This window comes from Stegostoma tigrinum, chromosome 14, assembly GCF_030684315.1.
Source record: "Stegostoma tigrinum isolate sSteTig4 chromosome 14, sSteTig4.hap1, whole genome shotgun sequence".
Taxonomy (NCBI): Eukaryota; Metazoa; Chordata; class Chondrichthyes; order Orectolobiformes; family Stegostomatidae; genus Stegostoma; species Stegostoma tigrinum.
In genome coordinates, this window is record NC_081367.1 from 60,244,666 (window position 1) to 60,255,678 (window position 11,013).

The 11,013-nt window shown below is 43.2% G+C and overlaps 1 protein-coding gene across 1 annotated transcript; it reads left to right on the plus strand.

Annotated features, from left to right (window-relative positions):
- The first annotated feature begins 255 nt into the window (after positions 1 to 255).
- On the plus strand, positions 256 to 9,158 carry LOC125457721 (extracellular calcium-sensing receptor-like). Its single transcript, XM_048542301.1, has 5 exons — positions 256 to 540; positions 1,213 to 2,046; positions 2,868 to 3,095; positions 8,042 to 8,165; positions 8,251 to 9,158. The coding sequence occupies exons 1-5, from the start codon at positions 274 to 276 to the stop codon at positions 9,156 to 9,158; spliced, it is 2,361 nt and encodes a 786-aa protein (XP_048398258.1). The 5' UTR covers positions 256 to 273.
- The last annotated feature ends 1,855 nt before the right edge of the window (positions 9,159 to 11,013 follow it).

The window sequence follows — 11,013 nt, forward strand, 5'->3', positions numbered from 1 at the left end:
GCGGTCAAACCACCCAGCTTTCTTCAGTGGCATGATCTGTCTGAATTATGATTTTGTGTTCCCAAGAAGTTCTTTAATGCCAAACCGCAAAATCCAGAGTAGGTCTGTTGTCCGAAATTTGCATTGCCATGCCTGTTCTGAACTGAGGCGAGTGCCTCAACCGGGCTGGAAGATCAGTGTGAATGAGATCCGCATAACTGGATGGTGAAATAAACATGCATATTATTTCCTTTCGCATCTACCCACAGCTTTGATATTACAAAATTTCGCCTGATGCAGACCATGATATTTGCTATTGAAGAAATAAACCGGAGTAAAATTCTACTTCCGAATATCACTCTGGGATATGAGATCTACGACGACTGTTCGACGTCTGCGATAGCAGTGAAAGCAGCGCTGGCTTTGGTTAATGGAAAGCAAGAACGGATTGAATATCCTGAATGTAAAGGTTCTTCCAACGTTGCAGCTATTATTGGCTGTGATATATCCACGTCCTCCATTGCAGCCGCAACGACAATTGGAACATTCAGAATCCCAATGGTAGTGTAATAATTAGCCGACATTTTTTCAATGCAATTATAAGTATAAAGTCAATTTAATGGTGATTAACGTCATTTGGTCCATCGAACTGTTATCGATAAGTCGAAGCGCATCCCACCATATTCTGGTAACCCCGCTCTACCGTGAGACTCCACACTGTTCTCATATTCCTGTTTCCAATGGTGCAATTTAAGATAGCCATTCCACCTCAGCTGCATAACAGCAGCAACCAGCATAATCGCATGCAGACAAAGGGAGAACGCACAAACTCCACTCAGCCACCAAAGGCTGGAATGCAACTCTGGCCCCCTACGCTGTGACTGCTAACTGCTGAGTTGCTGTGCCGCTGGAATTTCATTTAGGCCAGCGATTTTGTTTTTTTCATAACTTTGTTGAATTAAAATTTTACTTTCGGCCTTTGTGGGTTTTGATTCAATATCCTGCAGAGCCTAACGTTGTGGATTATTTATCCAGTGAAATTATCATTGCCACTGCCTACCTCATAATTTTGAGTTCTTCAGTCGATTGCATTCCAATCGCCAGTATTTTGATTCAATATTGCACTTATGTGCAAAAATAAAAATCATTCACCCTAAAGATCCTGGAGTAAACCATTTTTTAAAGATTACATAAACGCTGAATGTTTTCACATATTCACTATTTCTTCTACAGGTTAGTTACTTCTCCACTTGCTCCTGTCTGAGCGACAAGCAGGAGTATCCGGCTTTCTTTCGAACGATACCAAGCGACAAATATCAGTCCAAACTTCTTGCTGAACTTGTGAAAACTTTTGACTGGAATTGGATTGGGACTATTAGAAGCAACACAGATTATGGGAATTTTGGAATGAGAACATTTATCGAAGAGGCCCAAAAACATGGGATTTGCATCGCGTACTCTGAATCATTTTACAGAACCGATCCCACTGAGAAAATCAGGAAAATTGTTCACGTAATGAAAGAGGCAACGACAAAAGTTGTGGTTGGATTTCTGCATGCCGGAGACATGCAAGTGTTAATTAAGGAAATTTTGCGCCAAAATATAACGGGAATACAATGGATTGGAAGTGAAGGTTGGGTGACAGAAGATAGTTTCTCACCTGAAGAAAGAGGAAGGTTTCTTATTGGGGCCATCGGTTCAACAACTCGTCGAACGGAAATAGACGGCCTCAGAGATTATCTTGTGAAAATTCACCCTTCCAGGTTTCCTGATAGCATATTTGTGAAGAAGTTTTGGGAAACTGTATTCTCGTGCACTTTAACAAACGGAGACACGGCAATGACTGGAAATTCTACAAGTAAAGTGCGGCCATGCACAGGGAATGAACATTTGGATGGGCTAGAAAATGCTTACCTCCCAGCGATAATGGACGGAAGTTCCTACCATGTGTATAAAGCGGTATATGCTGTCGCTCATGCTCTTGATGACATGATATCCTGTGAAGAAGGCAATGGCCCGTTTATGAATAATACCTGTGCTCATGTTTCAAGCTTTGAACCTTGGCAGGTCGGAAATTATTTCATTTTGTTCCAGATAAATCTCATTTACGTCATAAAACATCGACGTTTGTACTGTACCAGCCACATTCGTCTTCCTTTTAAAATCCAATCTCATTTGGCAGAATCCAATATTTGCCTCAGAGCATGAATGTAAAAAAATGCTAATTTGATAAGTATGGCTCAAAATCAAAGTTGAATTCAAAAAAATACAGAAAATTCACCTCACAGTAGACAGGTGGATATTAAGCCCAAACGAACATTTTTCAAAAGACTGCCAAAGCCTGAAGCTCTTGAGCAACATTTTATAGGCAGTGAAATGCTTACAAGCTTTCGACACGATTGTGATATATAAAACAGAAAAGCTAAATGCCACCCAAAATCGTGCCACTAACAACAATGTGACAAATGATTGGAGTTTTGATGTTAGTTTTTTTTTGTGAGGTAGATTGTGGCGAGTTTTCAATTTTCAGCATTCTGCAGGTGCCGCATTCTCAGTGGCATGTTTCATTTTAAACATGTTGCTGACAAAATTTAACACTCATTGACAATTGCACCGTGGTGTCAGGCAGTCAAATCTTTATGTGGAAAAAGTGTCCATACTTTCTCAATCAGAGCCAGTCCCGCTAAAATCCCAATTTAAGTTGAAACCAAGATGACAATCTTGCAAAAATGCAAGATGAATCTCCAAACTCTATGTGTTACTTTCTGGATGTACAGTTGTGATGTTGTTATTTCTACCACATGGGTATCCATTTGTTTCAATTAATTTTAATGCACGTGTCCCAATGACAGCTAAATATTTACAAAACTTGCATTTTTCTCCTGCAGCTGCTGCATTACCTACAGTCGGTAAATTTCACTGCTCAGAATGGGGATGTCGTGCATTTTGACGCAAATGGTGATCCAGTCCCAACGTATGAAATAGTAAATTTACAAATGAATTTGAAAGGATCAGTTGAAGTTATAAATATTGGACATTATGAAGGTTCAGCAGCGGAGGGGCAAGAACTTGTCCTGAACATTGGAGATGTCGAGTGGAGCGCCACTGGAAAGCAAGTAAGTTCCTGACGAGGCTTTGAGAAACCATGGTTAAAAAGTGACATTTCGATGCAAAAATGTAAACAAATACATATGATTTTATGATTCGTTAAACCATGGACGCCACTGTCATATTTCTTAGATAACGAAGTGTGGAGCTGGATGAACACAGCATGCCAAACAGCATCTCAGGAGCACAAAAGCTGACGTTTCTGGCCTAGACCCTTCATCAGAGAGGGAGATGGGGAGACAGTTCTGAAATAAATAGGGAGAGGGGGGAGGCGGACCGAAGATGGGTAGAGGAGAAGATAGGTGGAGAGGAGTGTATAGGTGGAGAGGTGGGGAGGGGATAGGTCAGTCCGGGGAGGACAGACAGGTCAAGGAGGTGGGATGAGATTAGTAGGTAGGAAATGGAGGTGCGGCTTGAGGTGGGAGGCGGGGATAGGTGAGAGGAAGAACAGCTTAGGGAGGCGGGGACGAGCTGGGCTGGTTTTGGGATGCAGTGGGGGAGGGGAGGAGTTTGACGCTTGTGACATCCACATTGATACCATTGGGCTGCAGGGCTCCCAAGCGGAATATGAGTTGCTGTTCCTGCAACCTTCGGGTGGCATCATTGTGGCACTGCAGGAGGCCCGTGATGGACGAGTGATTTAAGGAATGGGAGGGGGAGGTAAAATGGTTCGCGACTGGGAGGTGCAGTTGTTTATTGCGAAACGAGCGGAGGTATTCTGCAAATCGGTCCTCAAGCCTCCACTTGGTTTCCCCAATGTAGAGGAAGCCACACCGGGTGCAGTGGATACAGTATGCCACATTTGCGGATGTGCAGATGAACATCTGCTTCATATGGAAAGTCATCTTGGGGCCTGGGATGGGGGTGAGGGAGGAGGTATCGGGGCAAGCGCACCGACTCCCACAGGTACCTATAATACATCTCCTCCCACCCACACCTCTGCAAAAATTCTGTCCCCTATTCCCAATTCCTTTGCCTCCGCCACATCTGCTCCCAGGATGAGGCATTCCACTCCCGCACTTCGCAGATGGCCGCATTCTTCATGGACCACAAGTAGCCCCCCCGCCCACGGCAGTGGTCGAGAACGCCCTTGACAGTGTCTCCCACATTTCCTGCAACATATCCTCACACGCCGCCCCCGTCATAACCGCCCCAAGAGAATCCCCCTCATCCTCACATACCACCCCACCAACCTCCGGATACAACGCATCATCCTCCAACACTTCTGCCATCTACAATCCGACCCCAGCACCCAAGACATTTTTCCATCCGCACCCTTGTCTGCCTACCACAGAGACCACTTTCTCCATGACTCCCTTATCCGCTCCACACTCCCTTCCAACCCCACCATATCCAGCACCTTCCCCTGCAACCACAGGAAGTGCTACACTTGCCTCCACACCTCCTACCTTACACACATCCCAGGCCCCAAGATGACTTTCCATATTAAGCAGATGTTTACCTGCATATCTGCCAATGTAGTTTGCTGTATCCACTGCACCCAGTGTGGCTTCCTCTACATTGGGGAAACCAAGTGGTGGCTTGGGGACTGCTTTGCTGAACACCAACACTCAGTTCGCAATAAAAACTGCACCTCCCAGTCGCGAACCATTTTAACTCCCCCTCCCATTCCTTTGACGACATGTCCATCATGGGCCTCTTGCAGTGCCGCAATGATGCCGCCCGAATGTTGCAGGAACAGCAACTCATATTCCGCTTGGGAACCCTGCAGCCCAATGGTATCAATGTGGACTTCACAAGCTTCAAACTCTCCCCCTCCCCCACTGCATCCCAAAACCAGCCCAGCTCGTCCATGCCTCCCTAAGCTGTTCTTCCTCTCACCTATCCCCTCTTCCCACCTCAAGCCGCACCTCCATTTCCCACCTACTAACCGCATCCCAACTCCTTGGCCTGTCCGTCCTCCCTGGACTGACCTATCCCCTCCCCACCTCTCAACCAATACACTCCTCTCCACCTATCTTCTCCTCTATCCATCTTCGGTCCGCCTCCCCCTCTCTCCCTATTTATTTCAGAACCCTCTCCCGATCCCCCTCTCTGATGAAGGGTCTAGGCCAGAAACGTCAGCTTTTGTGCTCCTGAGATGCTGTTTGGCCTGCGGTGTTCATCCAGCTCCACACTTTGTTATCTCGGATTCTCTAGCATCTGCTGTTCCCATTATCACTGTCAACTTTCTTATTTATTGTGCTTTCTTACAGCCCTCCTTTGAAACACAACTGATTATTTTTCTCAATCACTTCTTTCAGTTTTAGCTTCTCTTAACCCGTCAAAGCATCTCATTTTCTTCCTCCTTCGTAAGGCGAGTATTCTCTGCAGTTCAACAGCTGGGAATTGCTGTTCCCTTTCTCATTTGAATTGCATTTTTATTGCAAGGTAGCTGGCATGAAATTATTTCGTTAGTTTTTTGAAGTCATCTGCTTTTAATTCTTCAGTGAGTTGGCATATTTTTGTTTGCGTTGTTCGTATATGCCCGACAAGTTAGGCATCAAGACGAAAGGCCTCTACACTAAAAATGTCAGCACTATTTTATCTTCACAGATGCGGCCTGACCCGCTGAGTTTGTCCAGCAATTCATGTGTTTGTTTGTTACAGCGAATCGTCGGAGCTGATCGAGGATTTTAAGATTATGAAAAGCCTTGATTGAACAGATGGATTGAAAATACAGATTCCTGGAGTCATAAACGTCATTACCGTACCGGACAAAACTTACATAGTTCCCCCAAATGCACTTGAATCGATGTTACAGGTGGATTTAATGGGCAGATTCAGTAACTCCCAAGAAAGAAAATGATTGACATTTAATCAATTCGTTGTGCCTGTAGAATGTTGGAGTAATTTTACATGGATTATCATAAGAAGCACGGAACAGTTCGCTTCTCTGCTCTCGGTTCTCGATCATTTGTGTAACTAACGTCACGTGAATGCAAGTTTGTAATGTTAACTCTTGTTAGTATTACTCCTATGCAGATAGGGCATGGCTTCTTTTGATGGGATTGTTCCAGCTGCAGACAGAATTTATTCCGTGAACGTTACAAAGCTTTCTGAGCTAAGAGATGATAATTACCATTATTAGATTGAAGAAAATAAATCCGTGGCTCCATGGAATATGTATGAAAGTTTCACCAATATGTCTGAATTTTACATTATCGAGGCTTCCACCATCAACATTTAACAGGTCTTCTTCCTATTAGCATTATATTTTACAGCACGCCACCTGTGCTTCTGCGACCAATTCCTCACCCACGACCTCCGAAAATGCCTTTAAAATCAATGTTCTGTTCTGGTTGACCGCAGTGTCAAAGTTGATCTGCACACAGGAAGCGAATCTGTTATCAATCATCTGGCAGACATATCTCTCATTTATTTCTCCAATTTCGTACAACTGGATTTTTAAAAAATCCAGATTGTCCATTGCCTAATTTATTAAGAGATTTTGTCAAATGATGTTCGATGTATTCGCTTGTATGTACTACATGCCTCTGAATTACTAACGACTTTAACAGGCAGAGCAATACTGCCAATATTGTGAGCAGTGTTATCCATTTAAAAGGAATAATAAAAAGCACATATTTTATTGCATTTTTTTAAGAAACGAAATATCTGTTCATTAAAACGACAGTTGTGGTGTAGCATAGTTAATCTGACAGTAGTCTGTTTGAGGTTTTGGTGGAAAGGACTTTTTCCTAATTACTACTGAGAAGATGTGGGTGACCCTTCTTCCCTCAATACCTGGTGCTGGCCCATTTCTAGTGTTGTTTGCAGAAAGTTGAAGATCATTGATTCAGTGTGAACGATATAGTAGCAATAAATCTCAAATCAAAGTTATGTGTGACTTGGAGGCAACTGGTAGGACTCTATGATAATGGGAACTGCAGATGCGGGAGAATCCAAGATAATAAAATGTGAGGCTGGATGAACACAGCAGGCCCAGCAGCATCTCAGGAGCACAAAAGCTGACGTTTCGGGCCTAGACCCTTCATCAGAGAGCCCGAAACGTCAGCTTTTGTGCTCCTGAGATGCTGCTGGGCCTGCTGTGCTCATCCAGCCTCACATTTTATTATCTTGGTAGGACTCTATGCTTTCTTTTGGGAAACGATCATTGCCTGGCACATGTGTGACATGCGTTTTACGCAGGAGTAATCGTTTTATCCCTCGCTGCTTTCCAAGTTTTCGTGCATGTGAGTGAGACTTCTGCATTGTCCGAGCAACAGCAAATTTTGAATCAAAAACTTCCGTTTCATTAGATTCCGATTTTTAATGAGCCAGTAGTATTTAACAGCATTTTTTATATTACCATTTTGTTGACTTTTCAGTGATTTTGTCTGGATTGGAACTGGAATTGTCATGTCTAGACTTGCTGCTCTATCCAATGCACCAGCCATTTCTTGATAGCATGTGGGATGGATTGCTATGTTACTGAAATCTCACGTCTGTGATGATAGGGACCGAAAAATCAGGTGGTGTTGGGTTATCTATTAACTGCCTTGGGGTTAAGGACGCTTGAAAACATTTGACAACTACTTTCCACGAACATTGCGAACGGGTAGGTTCATGAATCCTCGACCTTGTTTGAAATGCATATTTCACCACAATCACAAGCGATTACACGTGGAAAATAGAGAATTATGGACAGAGTTTCTACTGGCAGTAAATTGAACACGGATACGATTAAAGCGACAGACGCAAGATAAAATAGCCAGAGAATTGCCATGACGTAGAATGCACTACATTCCGTGGTGGTAGCAAAGCACCGAGCAGTCAAAATTCAAAAGACGGTTGATGTAATATTAGAAAGGGAAACGCGACAGGCCACACTGGTAGACCAGGCTTCCGCACTAATGGAATAACTCGATCAATGACAAAATGCTAGTAATCCTGTGTGTTGCACTATGTGTCAATTATATGGATAGCACATTCTTCATTTCATTTGTTTCAGATCCCACGTGCCATTTGTTCAGAACCTTGTCCTCCAGGGACAAGAAAGGTCAGCAGGAAAGGTCAGCCTATATGTTGTTTCGACTGCGCAGACTGCGCCGATGGTGAGATCAGCAACATCACAGGCATGTACAAACACGGTGCTGAATACCATGCCAGTTTGGGGCCACAGTTAATCTTTTTTTAAAAAACAATTCTTCATACTTTCAGATTCCACCGAGTGCATGAAGTGTCCTTTGGAATATTGGTCCAATCAGCACAAAGATCGATGCATTCCCAAAAAGATTGAATATCTTTCCTTCCAAGAGGTTCTCGGCTCCGTATTAGTGGCCCTTGCTTTCGTGGGAGTGTGTCTTGCACTGGGTACAGCTGCTGTATTCTTCCGGTATCGCGAAACCCCTATCGTTCGAGCAAACAATTCCGAGTTGAGCTTCCTACTTCTCTGCGCCCTAACGCTTTGCTTCCTGTGCTCACTCACCTTCATTGGGAAACCGACCGGATGGTCCTGCATGTTGCGGCGGACTGCGTTTGGAATTGTGTTTGTTCTGTGTATTTCCTGTATTTTGGGGAAAACCATTCTTGTTGTGATCGCTTTTAAAGCAACTCTTCCCAACAACAACATGAGGAACTGGTTTGGCCCGATGCAGCAACGGTTAGGAGTATTCGGCCTCACATTTCTTCAAGGTTTAATTTGCACGATCTGGCTCATTGTATCACCTCCATATCCAGTGAAAAACATGACCTATTACAGAGATATCATAATTTTAGAATGTGATATGGGATCTTTAAAAGCCTTTTATTTTGTGTCCAGCTACATTGGTACACTGTCTACTGTTTGTTTCCTGCTGGCTTTTCTGGCCCGGAAACTTCCTGACAATTTCAATGACGCGAAGTATATAACTTTCAGTATGCTGATCTTCTGTGCTGTTTGGATCACTTTTATTCCAGCTTATGTCAGTTCTCCTGGAAAATACACAGTGGCTGTCGAAGTGTTTGCTATTTGGGCGTCAAGCTTTGGTTTGCTTATTTGCATTTTCGCTCCGAAATGTTATATCATTTTACTGAAACCGGAGAATAACACAAAGAAAAATGTGATGGGCAAAGGCTCTTCACTGTAGATCTGAGATTCCTGTATGTCTACCAGCAAAATGTTCAGACTGGAATTGTTAATCCAAAATTTATATTTCTTGTTGATTAAACAACTTGTGGTACTTTCAATTTTATATTTGTTCTAACAAATGGCAATGTAATTTATTTCGATGTTGTGTCAAACTTACTGTTATTTGTGGAGACAGGTTTAAAATAATAGCCCTGACATGTTATTTTGGTGTGCAAATTAAGTCCATGCACACGCTGCACTTTTATTAAGTTGACTTTTGTATCCCTCCGTACCGGTTGTCCTTTACCTCTTTTTATATGAAAAAATGGAAATAATTGCGGTTGCTGGAAACCAGAATCAGAGGCAGCAAATGTTGGAAGATCTCAACAGTTCTGGCACCATTCGTGGGGAGGAATTCGAGTTATTTTCAGGTCCAGTGACCCTTCTTCAAAACTGCTGGTAACTCCGAGAAGGTTTTTTTCGGTCGAGCATGAAGAAGGGGAGGGTTTAAGGGCTTAATAGTAGGCGGAGACAGAGCTGGACGAGAGAGAAAAACAGTTGACCAGATACTGAAGTGCATACCGACCAGTATGACAGAATGAACAGGTATTCATAGGGACAATTAGTGGCTCATAATCGGTTGTATACAATAGCAAACCACGTGATAACATGGCCTGGTATCTGAAATTTGGGGGCAGGGCATAGGAGGAGGTTCCCAAAACCTTAAAACTGTTGAACTCGTATTGGGTCCTTAAGGCCATATTGCTCACAAGCAGAAATGAGATGCTGCTCTTCCAGCTTGTTTTAAGCTGCACTGGATCACTGAAGCAAGCATAAGGCAGAGACGTTAGCCAGGGACCAAGATGGTGAGTTGAAGAAGCAGGCAACTGTAGAGAACATAGGTGGCCTGTGAAGCTGTCATCTAGTTTCGACTTTGTTTCCTCAGTTTCGAGGAGGCCACATTGCGAGCATCGAATTCAATTAACTACGTTGAGTGAAATTTAGATACAGTGCTGCTTCATCTGCAAGGTGTGTTTTGACCCTTGTGCGCTAAAAAGGGAGAAAGTAAATGGGCAGATATTACACCCAGTGGGACGGTCCTTGCAGATTATTAACTGAGGAGGCGAGGCTAGTATTTGTGAAGACAATTTTGTAGCCTAAATTTAAACCTATTAACGCATGTTAGGTTCGTGCGGATATGAATTCTGAGCACGTGTTTCACTGTTATTAAGTTAACCCTTGTAACATTTTGTATTGGCTTTCGTTTAGCTTCTTGACTATGGTAATTTTCTTTTGAAGTAGGGGAGGGGTGAACAATCAGGTTAAGATGGATCCCAAACGGAGGGAGACATGAAAAAGTCGGAAAACAAAAAGATAATGGACAGTAGACAAAGACAGAAGAAAATTCTCAAAATCTCTTTACATCCGCAAGATACCTTCCCATATAATCGCAGGAAGCGAAATACTTGCCTGTTTGCCTTGTCCCTCCTCACTGTCCAAGATCTGATAGATACCTGCCAAGTGAAGCAGTATTCATCTGTACTTCATTCAACCTCGCCTATGGGATTCACTGTTCACAACGTGGTCTCCTCAATCATGAGGAGACAAAACAAAGACTAATTGACCAATCTAAGAAAACTTCTGCTCAGTCCACAAAAATGACCCTGAAATTCCAGTTGCCTGCTACTTCAAAATGGTACCGTATTCCCATGCTAACATGACAATCTCGGTCTGCTGCAGTGTTCCAGTGAGGCTCAACACAAGCTGGAAGAAGGGAAGAGTAATATGCAGATTTAACACAGCCACCAATTGCCAAGTACACATAACCCCATTATCACATAATATGAGTTGCGCTACTGATATACTACTCATTT

What these genes read in the sequence shown, in the direction of transcription:
- LOC125457721 (XM_048542301.1), top strand. Translation starts at nt 274, where the DNA reads ATGCAGACCATGATATTTGCTATTGAAGAAATAAACCGGAGTAAAATT. An exon ending in GGAGCGCCACTGGAAAGCAA is followed by an intron (nt 3,096 to 8,041) that starts GTAAGTTCCTGA and finishes CATTTGTTTCAG; the next exon opens with ATCCCACGTGCCATTTGTTC. An exon ending in TGAGATCAGCAACATCACAG is followed by an intron (nt 8,166 to 8,250) that starts GCATGTACAAAC and finishes TCATACTTTCAG; the next exon opens with ATTCCACCGAGTGCATGAAG.